Below are 20,000 nucleotides of genomic sequence, written 5' to 3'. Positions count from 1 at the left end.
GTGAGGCGTGAGGCTCTGCCGTTGTGGGGGGGTTGGAGAACCCTTTAAGTTGTGCAGATGTAAAATCTTTTGCAATATTTTATTTATATGTAGCGGAAGCTGTACCCTCGGAGGTGTAGCGGAAGCTGTACCCTCGGAGGTGTAGCGGAAGCTGTACCCTCGGAGGTGTAGCGGAAGCTGTACCCTCGGAGGTGTAGCGGAAGCTGTACCCTCGGAGGTGTAGCGGAAGCTGTACCCTCGGAGGTGTAGCGGAAGCTGTACCCTCGGAGGTGTAGCGGAAGCTGTACCCTCGGAGGTGTAGCGGAAGCTATACCCTCGGAGGTGTAGCGGAAGCTATACCCTCGGAGGTGTAGCGGAAGCTATACCCTCGGAGGTGTAGCGGAAGCTGTACCCTCGGAGGTGTAGCGGAAGCTGTACCCTCGGAGGTGTAGCGGAAGCTATACCCTCGGAGGTGTAGCGGAAGCTGTACCCTCGGAGGTGTAGCGGAAAGTGTGTGTGTTAGATGCAACACCAGTAGGGAGGGTCAAGTGTGTCAAGGAGTAGTGTTGCACAGCCTTGGCGAGGGAGGTGGAGGGGGGATATCTGTCACTTCCTTGAAGACTCAGTCGTTAGAGGGGCGGGGGAGGAAGTGCGGGGAAGGCACTTCCTGAGGAGGACATAGGGTGATGACACAGCCTTGGAAGGCGAGAGAGAGAGAGAGAGGCAGAGTCGTGGTACCTGTTCATCACCTTGACAGGTGGAGACACGGAAGCCAAGCATTGAGCCCCCGCTCAATGTTACGGCTAAAAATAGTTCAATTTTTGGTACTGTGCCCACCTGGATCAATAGAGATCCTGGCGCTAGTTCCAGAGGCAGGTTGTATGCTCTTGCAGGCACCAGGATAGTCTCTCCAACTGCTGCTTCCAAGCTCTTCAATTTTTTAGAAGCTCAGAGTATGACAAACTTCATAGAACTATTTTGTTTATATCAACATTTTCCCCCTTGTAACGTCACCTTCTCGGCTGGGGTGGGGGTGGGGGGGGAGACACGTGGGCAGAGATGACGGGGCTTGTGACCCATTCTGTAGTGAAAGGATAGGAGACAAACTAAGTTTTTTTTATCCCCTAGAGTGTATAGAGGTCGATCATCCATGTTGGGTCACAGAGCCTTGTAGTTCCTTGGGTGTGAATCATGTTATTTGGGTGACGAACGGTGATTGTAATCAATGGTTTGATGCATATTGCAATTACTCTGCAACACTGACTTCATTACATTATTGATCAGTAAATAAACATTCTCGGGTTTTCAGTTTTCCCATTGATATATATGTATTACGATATATATATATACAAATATACATATATATATATATATATATATATATATATATATATATATATATATATATATATATATATATATATATATATATATATATATATATATATATATATATATATATATATATATAGAGAGAGAGAGAGAGAGAGAGAGAGAGAGAGAGAGAGAGAGAGAGAGAGAGAGAGAGAGAGAGAGAGAGAGAGAGAGAGAGAGAGAGAGAGAGAGAGAGAGAGAGAGAGAGAGAGAGAGAAGTCTGAAGTGTGGAAACATTATAAAACCCAAAACCTGCATAATACAAGCGGATCTTGATGGGTATTTAAAGCATCTTAGAGATCAGATGTTACAGTTAAACCCCAGAAGCTCCAGGAGTGACCGAGGCTGAAGGAGGGCAGTAGGAATAAGTCATCAGTATTTACAGTTGTAAATAACAAGTTCAAATTAAAGTTGTCTTGGAGTAAGAAATATATAATAAGTAATTGGTGTTGCACTGAACGACTCTCAAGTGTGGGGGGGGGGAGGGGGGGGGCGTCATCTGGACAGTTGTGAATCGGTAAATTTTTGAGACATAAGAATATATAGAATACGCAGAAGGCACAGCAGAGGTGAGTGTTATAAGTGCACAATGAAATACCACCAAGCACGTGATGTATCTAGGATTAAATCTTGAAGCCATACAGTGGGCTCGAAACTCCGTGTTCGTCCAGGAGTCCAGGGACGCGGGTTCCATCTTATTGACCTATCTTACCATTACACTAGGAAATAGAAATGAATATTCAGAAAATGCAAGAATAATTAAAGGAAAGGTTGGACAGTAGCTACTTGATGCTCCTCCTCCTCCTCCTCCTCCTCCTCCTCCTCCTCCTCCTCCTCCTCCTCCTCCTCCGCCTCCATGTTACAAACATCCGGGGATTTACTGCCACAATGCCGCCCCGTGAACCTTGTATGAGTCAGGAGGGAATATGATCAAAGTTCAATTGGTATGAAATAGATCAAACCCAGCCATCTGGCCCGACAATTATCTTGATATATCTCACCAGAGTTGCCGTCTCCCCCTCCTCCTCTACCTCCTCCTGCACCCCCACCTCTTCCTCCTCGTCTAGTACAACTACAGTGTTGTAACCCCACTTCACAACACTACACAAAGCTGGGTCACACACACACACACACACACACTAACCATCTCGGCCCCGACACAACACAGACCTGCAACATTGACTTCCATCCCTGCGCCTTTGCAGGTGACTAGCAACGATATGCCACTACTTGATCACCTGGGTTGTCTTGTCTAGCGGCATGCAGTATATACAATGCTGCCTCTGCTGACAGGGTCATTACCAATTAAATTCTGGCTAACAAGGTTGTCATTAATTAAATATCTGGCTGATTAGATCACCAGCAATTAAACATGTGATTAGGTGCCTACCAATCAGTAATGGGGTCGATGAAGCTATTAAAGGCTCGTCCTCATGTGCACTTTTCTGTGTTTCCTCCATTTCCTTATTTATTTTTGTCTATTCTCCCTCTCTCCTTCCTCTTTCCATCTTTTCTTTCATTTTTTCTATCTAATGCTTCCACTGTCTCTGTCTACTCCCACTTCCTTCTCTCTGTAGTTCCTCTTTAATCTCTCTCTCCCTCTCTCTCTCTCTCTCTCTCTCTCTCTCTCTCTCTCTCTCTCTCTCTCTCTCTCTCTCTCTCTCTCTCTCTCTCTCTCTCTCTCTCTCTCTCTCTCTCTCACTCTGATTGAGTTTTATGATAAAATTACTAAAATAAGACAAGAATATGTAGGCTGGGCAGACTGCATTTTTCTAGACTATCAAAGAGCATTTGACACTGTTCCCTATGAAAGACTGTTATACAAGATGGAGAACCAGGCTGGAATAACTGGGAAAACGCTGACCTGGGTCAGGGAGTATCTGAAGGACAGATAGCAAAGAATCACAGTGAGAGAGCAGGTTGGAGGAATGTAACAAGTGGGGTCCCACAAGGCTCTGTCCTGCGACCACTGCTCTTGCTACTTTATGTGAACGACCTGCCCGAGGGAGTGAGCTCAGACATGTCAGTGTTTGCAGATGACGCAAATCTGATGAGGAACGTGAAAATAAATTAAGACTCCAGAAAGTTACCGGAGGACCTTGAAATATTCCAGTTGTCAGACAAATGGTTGCTGGAATTCAGTCCCATCAAGTGTAAGGTAATGAAGATGGGGAAAGGGAGAGAGGAGACCAGAAAGTATCACCATAAGGAGAAGGCAACTACAGGAATCAGCAAGAGAGAAGGATCTGGGAGTGGATATAATTCCGGCACTCACTCTGGAGGCACACGTCCCCAGCATGTGGGATGCTGAACCTGTTGTTAGAGAGGAGATCCGCTTAAGGGAATGGATTGGCAGCAACTACATAATTTGTGCTATCATCTACATAGTTGCTATCAGCGCAACACCATAGTCTCCTGAGAATGATGGATGTCCACTACTGCTACCCTCTATCCATGGTTAGGTTATGTTGGGGTTACTTTAGGTTAAGGTTTAGTTAGATTAGATTTAATTACGTTTGGTTACATTAATACTGTATATTATAGATGATAATGTGAAATATGGAATTCGAAAACTATTTCCTATGTGTCCCAAGAATTCCGTTTCAGAAAACCAAAGTCTTCGAAGAATGGAACAGAGGAAATATGATCTTAACATACACGATACTACGGGGAAATAGGTAAAGTGGACAAGGACAGCCTCTTCACTGTGAGAGAAAGCAGGACAAGAGGACAGAGGTGGAAGCTGGAAACACAAATGAGCCGAAGGGACGTAAGGAAATACTCGGACCCTGTACGAGTAGTTAACACGTGGAATTGCTCTAAAATAGGAAGTTGTGGAAGCCACCTCCGTCCACAACTTTAAAACCAGATTCAGCAAAGAATTTGAACGTCAGAATAGTTTAACTGTAACGCAGCGGGTACAAGACTGGTAGGCGGGGCATGAAGAGCTAGACCTCCCGTCCCTGTAGGCACTGATAGGTGAGTGCTAGCAGACACGGCGGCACTGACACAGAGGCCACGGGCCAAGGCGCCGCTGGCCACGGGCTGGCCCAACGTGTCCACATTGCTGGCCTCGTCGGCTGGAGGCGCTTCTCTCTTATCTAAATTAAAAAAAAAAAATGCCATTACATATATAACTGGCCAACACTTCATGTTCTACATCTTATTCTTGCGACATGAAGGTTTTTCTTGTTACGGAGTGTGGATAAGTGCGCACGTGCGTGCTTGCGTGCGTTCATGCGCGCGGGGTGTGCAAAATGCACAGCCTCATATGTTAAAACTTGGAACAAATGTTACAAGCCAATCACCTGGCAGAAAGAGAGGGAGGTGAGACAGGCTTGTTGGCACAGGACTGTTACTTCAGCCAGGCAGACAGTCGTCCTCCTGGACTGTCGTTGACAGTACACCTCTCCACCTGTCCTTCACCCGCCCCTCTTCTCCCTCCCCCTCCTGCTGGTGGGGGTGTTGGTGGGCTTAATGGAGGCATGATTGTAGTTTATGCAGTGTGGCATGAATTGACCCGTTTAGGGGTGATCCTGGACGTCATAGGTTCGAATCCTGGTCTGGATCAGGATCCTGGGTTCATATATTTGAACTCGTATATAAGTTCAAATATATATGAGGTTCGTACTCACAGGCTGGGCTCCGTGCTCACACATCCTTCGTGTGAGCAAATTAGACACCAATATATATCACGGACTCGCGTATATTGTGGAGTGACAGAAACTAATGTTGTCGGGGGGGAGTGTCAGGAGCCTTCCAGTCATTGTCGGCCCGCCCTGATTTATGTCCGCCTCCCCGCACGCTGCCTGCTGACGTGTGGCCCCACACGCTGCCTGCTGACGTGTGGCCCCACACGCTGCCTGCTGACGTGTGGCCCCACACGCTGCCTGCTGACGTGTGGCCCCACACGCTGCCTGCTGACGTGTGGCCCCACACGCTGCCTGCTGACGTGTGGCCCCACACGCTGCCTGCTGACGTGTGGCCCCACACGCTGCCTGCTGACGTGTGGCCCCACACGCTGCCTGCTGACGTGTGGCCCCACACGCTGCCTGCTGACGTGTGGCCCCACACGCTGCCTGCTGACGTGTGGCCCCACACGCTGCCTGCTGACGTGAGTGTGGCCCCACACGCTGCCTGCTGACGTGAGTGTGGCCCCACACGCTGCCTGCTGACGTGAGTGTGGCCCTCACGCTGCCTGCTGACGTGAGTGTGGCCCTCACGCTGACAGCAGACTCTGGACACCAGTCTGACATCAGACTAAATCTTATCACTTTAGTCTCTTAACAGTTTTAAAGATACTCTAGTATCTATAATTTACGACTACTTTTGTATCTTTCCAATTTCTGTAGTATATTTACAAATACTCTTGTATCTCCACAATTACTCTAATATCTTTACATTTACCGTAGTATCTGCACAATCACTGTCGTACCCACCAAAAGTTAACCCATTTTCTTCACAAGTTTCTAAGATGTGACAAATAAATATTCATTTCTAGCCCAAGATGACGTAGGAAGTGTCGCCATGTTGGGTGCTCGTATCAACACCTGAGAACAGGATCTTATAGCCCCGTTCACTCACCTGAAGCTTACGGGTGTTGAGCTTCGGCTCCTTGGTCCCGCCGGGCAACAGTCAATGAGCCAGTTGGGACGGAAACTGGCGCTATATACCCCTCACCTTATAGTCTATATATGTCTGTATATACCTGAGACGGAAGGCTTCAAGTAACCTTCCTCCTCATAACACGGATATGAGGAGGAACACTTGTAAATATTTTACAAATTATTTACAATTTACGCGAGGGTGAGTGTAATATATTTAGTCCCTATGTAAATGCGTACCAATAATTACACGAACTTTTGATTCCCGTTTTTTGTTGTCGTTCTTCAAATATTAATTTATTTTTCCACAGATTTCTTCTCAAAATTACTTCTACCTACTTCCGTTTTGCTCTTAAAGTTCCCCGCAGTTTAATCTTAAATAAAGAACATTAAATTTGAAGACTTCTTCCTGAGCTTCTTATGAGAGTCAAAGTTATGAGAAATGCGAGTTTCTTGGGGCGTGTTTGAGCACCTTGGGTGCGGGTTTGAGCACCTTGGGGGCGTGTTTGAGCACCTTGGGTGCGTGTTTGAGCACCTTGGGTGCGTGTTTGAGCACCTTGGTGCGTGTGTGAGCGCCTTGGTGCGTGTGTGAGCGCCTCAGGGTGTGTGTGTGTGAACGCCTTTAGGCGTGTGAAACCTCGAGTGTATGAGGGTCTTGGAGCACATATGAGCTCCTTGGGCTTTGTGTGAGCGTCCTGTGCCGTGTGGGGAGCGGCTTGGGGGCTTTGTGAGCTCCTTGGGACAAGATTGAGTCTCTGGCTGTGGCTTGAGTCAGCGGTTTGATTTCGTCGACAGCAATACCCTATAGAATGGCAATTTGGGTGTTGAACAGTGTGGTTGTGCGTGTGGGCGGTGATGGCGCGGACAACAGCTGTTCAGGAGAACCTGTCGAACTGCTTCTGAGACCTGAGCAGGTCTCAGTAGCCTGCATTCTGTTGACGACGACGACGGAGACGGAGAACTAGTACATGGTTATACTAGAACAGAGGGAACCTGTCTCATGGCACCGCGTGTGTGCGTGAGGGAAAGCGGTCGTATTGATAAGAGCTATATTAACCTTTCTCTCTCTCTCTTTCTCTTCCCTTTGGTCATCTCTGCCCCCCATAGGGGTGACATATGCCTCTGTGCTTACCGAAGAGTGTGTACGGGGGCGTGCAGTCTTGAGCGCTTCGTGCCCCCGCCTAACTAGCCTTGTTGCACCTCTTGCAATACAACCGAAAACTATTTTGACGCTCGAATTCTTTGTCGAGTCTGGCATTAAAGTTGTGGATGGAGGTGTTTGGTGGTAAGCCTCCCTCCACCTCGCCCACCTGCTGCCCGTGTTGTCTTGTTTCACGTCGGCTGGCTGGTGGTCTAGCATCCAAGAGCACCACCCTCTGGCCCCCTGGTCCTCCAGCCTGCCCCCCTGGTTCTCCAGCCTGCCCTCTGGTCCTCCAGCCTGCCCCCTGGTCCTCCAGCCTGCCCCCTGGTCCTCCAGCCTGCCCCCTGGTCCTCCAACCTGCCCCCTGGTCCTCCAGCCTGCCCCCCCTGGTTCTCCAGCCTGCCCTCTGGTCCTCCAGCCTGCCCCCTGGTCCTCCAGCCTGCCCCCCCTGGTCCTCCAACCTGCCCCTGGTTCTCCAGCCTGCCCCCTGGTCCTCCAGCCTGCCCCCTGGTCCTCCAGCCTGCCCCCCGGTCCTCCAGCCTGCCCCTGGTCCTCCAGCCTGTCCCCCCCCCCATGGTCCTCCAGCCTGGGCGCGATATCACTCTCCACTTTAATGGTCACGCCGGAACAAGTGCTGTTAAAGTTTTAAAAGTTTTTTCTCACGGTTGGGATTTTAGATTTTCCAGACGGTGGTCTTTAATGGTGTTTTGGTGTGTTTGTTACGCCGGGATTATCTGAGAGTTCTCCTCCACCTCACACCAGCCTCTCTTCATCCCCCGCCTCCATCTCTCCTCTATTATTCCCTTTTCAATATTTTGAGCCTCAACCCTTCTCCCTCCCTCCCTCCATATCGAGGCTGCATCACTCTGCGAGCAAACGAATCTGACAAAATTTCCTCGCCGAGGTGTGGTGATGGTCGGTGGTGATGGGGGGGGGGGGGGGATGGTGAGGAAGACCTCCCCGCCAGACAGGAGCTGCAGGGTCAAGGGGACGGGGAAGAGGCTTGATGTGGGGAGTCGGCTCCTTCGGGAGCAGAGAGGCACATGGTCCCATATAGACACAGGCTCCCCAGGCACACGAAGAGCCAGATAGGTAGACATACAAATAGAGAGAGAGAGAGAGACAGACAGACAGAAACAGAGACAGAGACCGACCGACCGACCGACCGACCGACCAACCACACACACATACATTCTCGCCTCTCAATAACCCAAGAAGGATAAACTAGGTTCCAGTCTTTATAACTGTTCGCCCCTGTTCAACCAGCACTAATTGTGAACCTGGTTGTAAACCGATTTTACAGGTCGTGTTACAGGGGAATAAAAACCTATAAAAGTTTTTAATGAGCTGTGGAGCAGGGGATCTCTCAGCCTGCTAGATGAGTCAGGAGGCGTCTACTGCACCCATCTCTGTACACGAAAAAAGAGAGCGCAGGAGAGATAAAGAAGGAAGGAAGGTGGTTGAGGTACAACAGAGGTGGCCCCGCTGCTGTAGAGGTGGCCCCGCTGCTGTAGAGGGGGCCAGTGCTGCTGTAGAGGTGGCCAGTGCTGCTATAGAGGGGGGGGCCAGTGCTGCTGTAGAGGGGGCCAGTGCTGCTGTAGAGGTGGCCAGTGCTGCTATAGAGGGGGGGGGCAGTGCTGCTGTAGAGGGGGCCAGTGCTGCTGTAGAGGGGACCAGTGCTGTTGTAGAGGGGGCCAGTGCTGTTGTAGAGGGGGCCAGTGCTGCAGTAGAGGGGGCCAGTGCTGCTGTAGAGGTGGCCAGTGCTGCTGTAGAGGGGACCAGTGCTGCTGTAGAGGTGGCCCCGCTGCTGTAGAGGCGGCGTCAGACCCGCAGGTGGAGGGCCAGCTGTGCCATAACCCGCCCCTCTGGACGTGTATCACAATGCTCCAGGTCCCACCGTTTAGAGGTGGGCGGGGGATGGAAATTTAGTGGATTCCTCTTGCCGAGAAAAATGTTGTGTAGTCTCAGTAAATAAAATGTTGTTTTCAAAAACTTTGTAAGGAGCACGGGAGACCTATAGGCTGGATGGAGCTGGTATGTTGAACACACACACACACACACACACACACACACACACACACACACACACACACACACACACACACACACACACACACACACACACACACACACACACACACACACACACACACACACACACACGTACGTTTTTTAGTGTACGAGTCGTATGAAAATGAAATAAATTAATTGAGCCTGTTCTAGAAGAGATCTCCAGTTCATGATATCAATTGTAGATATAGTAAAAAAAAAATTAGGTCCGTGTTCATTGTATTAGACAACCGGCAGCTGGAAAGTCGGAGTCCAAGAGCTAAAAACCGATCCCACAAACACACACAGGTGAGAGCGTACACTCAAGCAAACAGCGACACGAACCAAACGTTTCCGTCACTCACCAAATTACTTCCTGGAAAACACGCAACAAATGTCTTCTGATATTTAAGAAGACTTTTGAGTGAATATTGAGTCAATATTTTTAATTATTATCTAACATCATCTTGGTTATTGGTATTAACAACCCTCGGTGATTATTGCTGTTGTTAGTACATCCAGGTTATGAGTTATGTTGTTTGTTGATTAGCTTATTAGGTGTGTAAACTGCAGTTTACAGTAGTGTGGTGGAGGAGCGCCGGGCGGCCCTCGTGAGTGATGGATTATTAACTCGCTTTTTAGTATTAAAAAACTAAACTATACACATAATAATATTTTTACAAATTATTATTGTATTATTATTATTTGTTTTTATTATTTATATAAAATAGAGTAAACTTTAATGTTCTTTTGAGTCTCTCCTTATTTCTTCCGTTCTCTTTTATTTTACATATCTGCACTATTACTGTATCTTTACTGCACGCTGTATAGAGCAGAGAAATATTACTGTGTTTGTATTCTCTGTAATATTACCTCTCTCTCTCTCTCTCTCTCTCTCTCTCTCTCTCTCTCTCTCTCTCTCTCTCTCTCTCTCTCTCTCTCTCTCTCTCTCTCTCTCTCTCTCTCTCTCTCTCTCTCTCTCTCTCCCTCTCTCCCTCTCTCCCTCTCTCCTCTCTCTCTCTCTCTCTCTCTCTCTCTCTCTCTCTCTCTCTCTCTCTCTCTCTCTCTCTCTCTCTCTCTCTCTCTCTCTCTCTCTCTCTCTCTCTCTCTCTCCCTCTCTCTCTCTCTCTCTCTCTCTCTCTCTCTCTCTCTCTCTCTCTCTCTCTCTCTCTCTCTCTCTCTCTCTCTCTCTCTCTCTCTCTCTCTCTCTCTCTCTCTCTCTCTCTCTCTCTCTCTCTCTCTCTCTCTCGTAACCCCCAACTACTTGGGCTGGACGGTAGAGCTACGGTCTTGCTTCATGCAGGTTGGCTTTCAATCCCCGACCGTCCAAGTGGTTGGGCACCATTCCTCCCCCCCCCCCCGTCCCATCCCAAATCCTTATCATGACCTCCTTCCCAGTGCTATATAGTCGTAATGGCTTGGCGCTTTTCTCCTGATAGTTCCCTTCCTCTCTCGTAATAAGCTAATGTTATTCTGTTGCCTTTGCAGGGTCGGAGGTGTGCGGTGGAGGCGTGTGCTGTGTGCCGGCGGTGACGGAGGTGGTGAGGGAGGCTGGCCGTGCCTCCCTCAGTCAGGTGGTGAGAGCCACGGCTGACACCCTCCACGCCGCCCTCACCTCTCATCGTGACACCTTTTACGGTAAGTCGCTGTCCTCTCCCTCTATCTCCTAAGGGCATCTTGCACGCTCCCACAGTCTCCATCTTCTGCGTGTCAAGCTGGGGCGTGTCAAGCTGGGGCGTGTCAAGCTGGGGCGTGTCAAGCTGGGGCGTGTCAAGCTGGTGCGTGTCAAGCTGGGGCGTGTCAAGCTGGGGCGTGTCAAGCTGGGGCGTGTCAAGCTGGGGCGTGTCAAGCTGGGGCGCGTCAAGCTGGGGCGTGTCAATCTAGTGCGTGTCAAGTTGGTGCGTGTCATGTTGGTGCGTGTCATGCTGGTGCGTGTCAAGCTGGTGCGTGTCAAGCTGGTGCGTGTCAAGCTGGTGCGTGTCAAGCTGGGGCGTGTCAAGCTGGTGCGTGTCAATCTAGTGCGTGTCAAGTTGGTGCGTGTCATGTTGGTGCGTGTCAAGCTGGTGCGTGTCAAGCTGGTGCGTGTCAAGCTGGTGCGTGTCAAGCTGGTGCGTGTCAAGCTGGTGCGTGTCAGGCTGGTGCGTGTCAAGCTGGGGCGTGTCAAGCTGGAGCGTGTCAAGCTGGGGCGTGTCAAGCTGGTGCGTGTCAAGCTGGGGCGCGTCAAGCTGGGGCGTGTCAAGCTGGGGCGTGTCAAGCTAATGTCAGTACTGTTCTTGTAAAATTGTAATTAAGGCATGGTCCCCAGGACTATGGCACACCTGCCATGGTCCCCCAGGACTATGGCACACCTGCCATGGTCCCCAGGACTATGGCACACCTGCCATGGTCCCCAGGACTATGGCACACCTGCCATGGTCCCCAGGAATATGGCACACCTGCCATGGTCCCCAGGAATATGGCACACCTGCCATGGTCCCCAGGACTATGGCACACCTGCCATGGTCCCCAGGAATATGGCACACCTGCCATGGTCCCCAGGACTATGGCACACCTGCCATGGTCCCCAGGACTATGGCACACCTGCCATGGTCCCCAGGAATATGGCACACCTGCCATGGTCCCCAGGACTATGGCACACCTGCCATGGTCCCCAGGACTATGGCACACCTGCCATGGTCCCCAGGACTATGGCACACCTGGCATGGTCCCCCAGGACTATTCCACACCTGCCAGGGTCCGTGGACTATGGCACACCTGGCATGGTCCCAGGACTATGGCACACCTGGCATGGTCCCCCAGGACTATGGCACACCTGGCATGGTCCCCCAGGACTATGCCACACCTGGCATGGTCCCCCAGGACTATGGCACACCTGGCATGGTCCCCCAGGACTATGCCACACCTGCCACGATCACTGTTCCTGTGTGTGTGACAGAGCGGCTCACGGACCCTCGGCTACACTCCACTCGTCAGGGCTTTTATAGTCCTGACCCCTCACTCTTTTATTTACTTTTTTTGATAGGTCCTTGTGCTCGATCCCCTATTGACTCTGTATTACGGATTAACTCACCTTTTTTGTAGGGGTCTTTTGTGGTGGCTATTGCGTTTTTATGATGGTTTCTATATTGTTTATTTTCGTGGGTATTATGTTCCATTATGGTGGCTTTTATATATTGTTTCGTGGTGGCTTTTATGCTCTTTTTTTTGTGTGCCTTTTATGCTCTTTTTTGGTGGCTTTTGTGGTGGCTTTTATGCTCTTTTTTTTGGTGGCTTTTATGCTCTTTTTTTGTGCCTTTTGTGGTGGCTTTTATGCTCTTTTGTGGTGGCTTTTATGCTTGTTTTGTGGTATTTTTTATGCTCTTATCCTGACTTGCCTTATCCGGCTGGGCAAGTCTCGGTAAGGTAAGGCAGGACAAAGGAAAGCAGAGCAGGGCAGAGCAGGGCAGAGCAAGGCAGAGCAAGGCAGGGTAAAGCAGAAAAAGGCTAGTTTAGATACCCCTAAGGGGGGAGATCAGGCTGTTGTGCTTCTCTGGCGGTGTTGATGGTGTTGGTGTCAACGTGTACAGAACGTGAGCGGGCGTGCTTGTCTTAGTGTGCTTGGCGGCCTCTGGCTCCAGCGGCCTGGTGCTGGGCTGTGGCGCCTCAAGCAGGACTCGCTGTTATCTGCCTCCAGCAGCCTGGTGCTGGGCTGTGGCGCCTCAAGCAGGACTCGCTGTTATCTGCCTCCAGCGGCCTGGTGCTGGGCTGTGGCGCCTCAAGCAGGACTCGCTGTTATCTGGCTCCAGCGGCCTGGTGCTGGGCTGTGGCACCTCAAGCAGGACTCGCTGTTATCTGGCTCCAGCGGCCTGGTGCTGGGCTGTGGCGCCTCAAGCAGGACTCGCTGTTATCTGCCTCCAGCAGCCTGGTGCTGGGCTGTGGCGCCTCAAGCAGGACTCGCTGTTATCTGGCTCCAGCGGCCTGGTGCTGGGCTGTGGCGCCTCAAGAAGGACTCGCTCTCTTATCAAAGTGTCCTCCGGGGCCACTATGGCTGTGTCAGCCTCGGTAGAGTGTGGCATAGGTTTCTTGGTCTCTGCTGCCACGAGTCTCTCCTCTCCGACTTGACAGGCAGCCGTCTGTTGCCACCTCACCTGTCTGTCACATTAGACAGCCTCGAGAACGGGTAAGTGGTAGTGGTGCGAGTTTGTGGTAAATCCTCAGTGTCTTACAAGTGCCTGTCGCACCTTGTTCGACGACGAGATGTCTGCTCGTGAGCCTCTCAGCTTGTTCTGGGACGACAAGGTGACCCTGGTGAACAAGAACACTGCTAGCACACTTTAGCAGCAATAATAACCTCCAGGCACAGCAGTAGTGCAGCCCGTCCTCGTAAGGTTTCCCAACGTCAAGAAAACGGTCAATTTAAAGTGTCCTCGCCTAACCTGCCAGAGGACCCAAAACAGAAAACGGGACAGTACGTCACTTTCGCCAGCCGCTTTCATTTTGTAGTAGGACAATTTTTGGCCTTAGATAACACATACGAGCGAAAGGCGACGTTCTTTGTAGGAGGACAGGTCGTAGGAGGACAGGATATAACCTCCGACGGGCATTGAGGAGCCGAGGGAGAGGTCCCGACGATGAGATAGATAGATAGATAGATAGATAGATAGATAGATAGATAGATAGATAGATAGATAGATAGATAGATAGATAGATAGATACAGATAGATACATAGAGAGAGAGAGAGAGAGAGAGAGAGAGAGAGAGAGAGAGAGAGAGAGAGAGAGAGAGAGAGAGAGAGAGAGAGAGAGAGAGAGAGAGAGAGAGAGAGTGAGAGAGAGAGAGAGAGAGACTGGGAGACTTGAACTTTAGTGGGATAGACTCCAGAGGGGAAGGGGGGAGCCATAGTCTTCCAGGCTCGTGGAACGACACGACCAGAGTTATGGAACAGAAGGGTGTGATGAAAGGGGGTGAGAGGCTAGGAGGAAGAGAACCAGGCCCAGGCAAGAGAACCAGCAACCAGGAGGCCTGGTCGACGACCGGGCCGCGGGGACACTAAGCCCCGGAAGCACCTCAAGGTAGCCTCAAGGTAGGTAGGTAGCCCCTCCCTCCCTTCCTTCCTGGCTGTGGGGGGGGGAAGGGGGGTTGTCACTATACTGTAGTTACGGGGGGCGTATCAGTGTGTAGAGGGAGCAGGGGAGGGGGATGGATATGATGGAGAGGGATAGGATGGAGGTGATGGAGGGGCGTGGGCCGGGTGATGAAGGTGACACACGCCGCCATGCGGGTGTCACCCACGCCGCCATGCGGGTGTCACCCACGCCTTTCCTCTGTCTCTGTCCTGGTGTATACGCGGGTCTGGTTGTACTCACCTAGTTGTGCTTGCGGGGGTTGAGCTCTGGCTCTTTCGCCCCGCCTCTCAACTGTCAATCAATCAACTGATTTTCACACACACACACACACACACACACACACACACACACACACACACACACACACACACACACACACACGCACGCACGCACGCACACACACACACACACACACACACACACACACACACACACTGGTTGACAAATGGAATGCATTAGGAAGTGATGTGGTGGAGGCAGACTCCATACACACTTTCAAATGTAGATATGATCTACATTTCTCTTTCCCCGCCTCTCAACCGTCACTTGACTGACGGTTGAGAGGCGGGGCCAAAGAACCAGAGCTCAACCCCCGCAAGCACAACTAGGTGAGTACACACACACACACAGACACTCCCAGTCTGGCAAGTAGGCAAGACTTATCGCGACGAAGTACATTTTTAACCACTGGTAGCTTTATGACACAGCTAAAAGCTCCCACCCGCATGCTCGTTCCTGCACAGTCTTAGGTTGCACAGTCTTTCTTTTATTAGCGAGAATTGGTGGTTTCCTGGGCTACTTATCTTACATGTCGCGATCATGTGTCCGCCGTGCTCCGTGGTTATCTGTGATGGCGAGCGTTGATGACTGTTTGTGAGAGTTGAGCGAGTGTGGTAGGATTATTGGTGAGAGTTAATGGTGTTGATGAATGTTGACAATTATTGTTAAATGTTGGTGAAGTGTTGGAGAAGTGTGGATGAGTGTTGGAGTGTTAAGAGTGTGTTAGAGGGGGGGGGGAGCGTGGTGGATGTTGATACGAATGTTGAACAAATTCTCTTGCTAATGTTCCCTGCACTTCCTTGCGAGTGTGTGCTCATCTAGGCAGTGTTTTAGAGGTTGAGCCTCAACTCCTGGATTCCACCTCTCTCCAGTCGTGTAGTGTAACGACTTTTGTTCTCTAAGCTACATTTGGAGACATATAAACCTGACCATTTCCCGGCCTAGTTCGTTCCAGTTATTACTGGGACACTGAAATAAACCTGTTCAGTATTGGTGTTGCACACTGAGACACTGAGTTACCGGCGGTGTGTTCGTCTACCTCCCAAGTCAAGCGGTCTGTCTCTGCCTCCTGAATTATGTGGAGTATTTTGTATGTTGTGATTAATTCCTGTTCCTCCCTGCAGTGATCGTCCCTGTTTGTTTTATGTTTCAGTGTCGAGTGTGTGTGTGTACTCACCTAGTTGTGCTTGTGGGGGTTTAGCTCTGGCTCTTTGGTCCCGCCTCTCAACTGTTTCTACTACTATTTTTTTTCCACACCACACACCCCCCAGAAAGCAGCCCGTGACAGCTGACTAACTCCCAGGTACCTATTTACTGCTAGGTAACAGGGGCATATGGTGAAAGAAACTCTGCTCATCGTTTCTCGCCGGCGCCCGGGATTGAACCCGGGACCACAGGATCACGTGTACAGCTCGCTGTCCGCTCGGCCACCGGCTTTGTAGTGTGTGTGTGGGGGGGGGGCGGCTATTCAGTGTAGAGAAAGAGGCTGATGGAGCGGGTGGAGTAAGCCTGGCTACCTCTGGAAGTAGGCAACACTTACCGCGACGAAGTACATTTTTAACCACTGGTAGCTTTATGACTACAGCTTAAAGCTCCTGCGTGTGAGCTTAAAGTACATTAAGCCTTCCCAAATGTCGAGCTTACAGCCAAGTTAAAGCATTTTAGTAGCAATAACCGGAGAGGCCGCACTTGGGGCTGCCTCGGGCCCTTCCCTGTAGCCTGAACTTACAACAAAGAACGTTGCTTGTCGTATAGCTCCTTCATTCAAGATCCCGAGGCGCGTTGTGAGTGTGAAGTGTGATCTCAACAACACTACTTACACATGACAAAGCGCAGCTCTCCATCACTCTTCACTGGAGAAGAAGGATGCATGGGGCCCTTTGGTGGCGAGGAGCAGACCGCTGCGCGAGGCGCGGGCCCATCCAGGGGGGAATGTACCGCGTTATTCTTCTGGATGAGGTTTGTGGGCTGAATATGGTTCTTGGATCATTGGTTTGTGATGTGGTTCTTCTGCAATATAGGAACAACATATGCAAATCAGGTGCAAGGCTTGAGTTTGGCCATGGCTTGAGCTGAAGGACCACCCTCCTGTTTCAGGGAGGGGGTGTGTGATAATCTGGGGCGGGATTATTCCCGAGCTTGTTCTTAAACTAAATATATTAATCTGAGGAGATCTGGTGACCTTCGGAATTGGTAAAAAAAAAGGTGTGATTTTACGAAGGGAAACCTGTGCCTTTCTCTCCCTTGCCCTGATCCCAAGGGGTCTGTGTTCATGGTCTGCCAGCACCTGATTGACCTGGGCATTCAGGACTCTGTACCCAGCCAAGGACACGTCAGCCTCCGCACAACCTCCAAGATTGGATGGACCAGTTTCCCTCTTATTAAGTTCTAAGCATGATACTCACATCTGACAATCTTGGGGTTAAGTTGTTACCGAGGAAGAAAAAAGTTTTCACAAGGTCGTTTTTCGCCGTATACGTGTTGCTGTGATGTGCGTTCAGCCACCGCAAGGTAAGATGTGGTTGACATCTTAACAGAATATCTAACTGAAGGATGTAGAAGATGAAGGGCCACCAAGATGAGAGACACAGGTGAGGGAAGCCTTGTGTCCGCTAGTCTAAGGTGTCAGGGAGTCGAGTGTACGAGGAACGTTTCAGGTGTGGTGGATGAGGAACAAAGACACTCGCCTGTGAGGGCCAGGGGTGCCGTCGTCTCCAGGGCCAGGGGTGCCGTCGTCTCCAGGGCCAGGGGTGCCGTCGTCTCCAGGGCCAGGGGTGCCGTCGTCTCCAGGGCCAGGGGTGCCGTCGTCTCCAGGGCCAGGGGTGCCGTCGTCTCCAGGGCCAGGGGTGCCGTCGTCTCCAGGGCCAGGGGTGCCGTCGTCTCCAGGGCCAGGGGTGCCGTCGTCTCCAGGGCCAGGGGTGCCGTCGTCTCCAGGACGTGGTACCGCCTGAAGGTTGTCCTCCAGGACGTGGTACCACCTGAAGGTTGTCCTCCAGGACGTGGTACCGCCTGAAGGTTGTCCTCCAGGACGTGGTACCACCTGAAGGTTGTCCTCCAGGACGTGGTACCACCTGAAGGTTGTCCTCCAGGACGTGGTACCACCTGAAGGTTGTCCTCCAGGACGTGGTACCGCCTGAAGGTTGTCCTCCAGGACGTGGTACCACCTGAAGGTTGTCCTCCAGGACGTGGTACCGCCTGAAGGTTGTCCTCCAGGACGTGGTACCACCTGAAGGTTGTCCTCCAGGACGTGGTACCGCCTGGAGGTTGTCCTCCAGGACGTGGTACCACCTGGAGGTTGTCCTCCAGGACGTGGTACCGCCTGGAGGTTGTCCTCCAGGACGTGGTACCACCTGGAGGTTGTCCTCCAGGACGTGGTACCGCCTGGAGGTTGTCCTCCAGGACGTGGTACCACCTGAAGGTTGTCCTCCAGGACGTGGTACCGCCTGAAGGTTGTCCTCCAGGACGTGGTACCGCCTGGAGGTTGTCCTCCAGGACGTGGTACCGCCTGGAGGTTGTCCTCCAGGACGTGGTACCGCCTGAAGGTTGTCCTCCAGGACGTGGTACCACCTGGAGGTTGTCCTCCAGGACGTGGTACCACCTGAAGGTTGTCCTCAAGGACGTGGTACCGCCTGAAGGTTGTCCTCCAGGACGTGGTACCACCTGAAGGTTGTCCTCCAGGACGTGGTACCGCCTGGAGGTTGTCCTCCAGGCAGGGGGAATTCAGTTACGACCGCTTGAGCAGGACCTACGTCGCTCCTCCAGGAACTAAATGATCATAAACAACTCAAGAAGAATTGGATCCTTCAATTAAAAGTGAGCGACGTTTATTGCTTCTGGCCACGGACACCCGTGGCGTCCGTGCTACGGGGGGGGGGATCACAGGTCTGTGTTTGGGGGGGGGTCACAGGTCCGTGTTTGGGGGGGGGGGGTCACAGGTCCGTGTTTGGTGGGGGGGGGTCACAGGTCCGTGTTTGGGGGGGGGTCACAGGTCCGTGTTTGGGGGGGGGGTCACAGGTCCGTGTTTGGGGGGGGGGGTCACAGGTCCGTGTTTGGGGGGTGTAACAGACAAGTCCGTGCTGGGGTTTTCCCTAGCACAGATGTGGGGTAGGAGAAGGAGTCACAGACAAGTCGGTGCTCGGGAGTCACAAACAGATGAGTTTTTATGGGGAAGGGGTACCAGAGCTGGTGTGGGGAAGACAGAGGGCAGGGGACAGGTGTGGGGGGTGGGAGGGAGGTTGTAGGTGTGTGGGAGTGGGGCGTCTCATCTTGGGCCACCAGCTGTGGGAGTGGGGCGTCTCATCTTGGGCCACCGGCTGTGGGAGTGGGGCGTCTCATCTTGGGCCACCAGCTGTGGGAGTGGGGCGTCTCATCTTGGGCCACCAGCTGTGGGAGTGGGGCGTCTCATCTTGGGCCACCAGCTGTGGGAGTGGGGCGTCTCATCTTGGGCCACCAGCTGTGGGAGTGGGGCGTCTCATCTTGGGCCACCAGCTGTGGGAGTGGGGCGTCTCATCTTGGGCCACCAGCTGTGGGAGTGGGGCGTCTCATCTTGGGCCACCAGCTGTGGGAGTGGGGCGTCTCATCTTGGGCCACCAGCTGTGGGAGTGGGGCGTCTCATCTTGGGCCACCAGCTGTGGGAGTGGGGCGTCTCATCTTGGGCCACCAGCTGTGGGAGTGGGGCGTCTCATCTTGGGCCACCAGCTGTGGGAGCGGGGCGTCTCATCTTGGAGTAATCTTTCTAACTTTGGGTCAACTAACATTTGGATGGTGTTCCACACCCTGATGTCATGGTACTGTAGTCTGATGTTTAGTGGTGTGTTCAGACGGAGTTCCTGGATTGTCTCATCATATATTGGACGGTGTTTTGCTGCTCTCCTTAGCGCCTTATTTTGCACTGCTTGATGTTTTTGCATGTTAGTTTTCTTCAAGGTGTGCATTGGTACTGGAGGGTATTGTAGTCGAGCCTTATATAAGTACATTTATATTGTATGTTTTCCAAGGCTGTTTTTGCTCTGTTTATTCTGTCTTGTACGTGAATTTTTGTAACTGTTGTATTAATCATGTATCCCAGTATGCTGCCTACATCCGTATACTATTGAAGGCAGTACTGATAATCCTCCCATTATCATAGGACTGTCCAATGGGTACTGGGGTCTGGGTTTCTGTTTGCAATGTGTATTATCTGGAATTTTTGTTTGTACTTATCTTCCATTACTAACCAAAGCTGTTTATGAATTCAATTGCTGCCTTGGCCTTGTTGGCTAGTAGCGACAAGTTACAACCCCGCTCCTGTGCCAGGTTAAGTCCACTACAAGCTCACCATAGCCCGTGCTACTTGGAACTTTTTGTTCCGCGTTGCTGAATCTAAAACAGTAGAGACTTTGATGGTTCAGGCTGGGATATTATGTGAGTGACATCATCAGCGTATGTGATGTGCTCCCCATGTTAAGGTTGGGGCAGGTAGGCCGTAT

The 20,000-nt window shown here is 51.4% G+C and overlaps 1 protein-coding gene across 2 annotated transcripts in view; it reads left to right on the top strand.

The window, feature by feature from the left end:
- The window catches only part of dally (division abnormally delayed protein), a 385,376-nt gene that overhangs the window by 128,673 nt on the left and 236,703 nt on the right, over positions 1-20,000 (top strand). For both annotated transcript variants that reach the window (XM_045746425.2, XM_045746424.2), the window contains one exon: positions 10,636-10,785. In XM_045746425.2, the coding sequence (XP_045602381.1) occupies positions 10,636-10,785 (150 nt within the window). The remainder of the gene's footprint in view (positions 1-10,635; positions 10,786-20,000) is intronic.

This window comes from Procambarus clarkii, chromosome 21 (genome assembly GCF_040958095.1).
Source record: "Procambarus clarkii isolate CNS0578487 chromosome 21, FALCON_Pclarkii_2.0, whole genome shotgun sequence".
Lineage (NCBI taxonomy): Eukaryota > Metazoa > Arthropoda > Malacostraca > Decapoda > Cambaridae > Procambarus > Procambarus clarkii.
The sequence above is the reverse complement of the archived record's forward strand: the minus strand, read 5'-3'. Positions and strand labels throughout refer to the sequence as shown.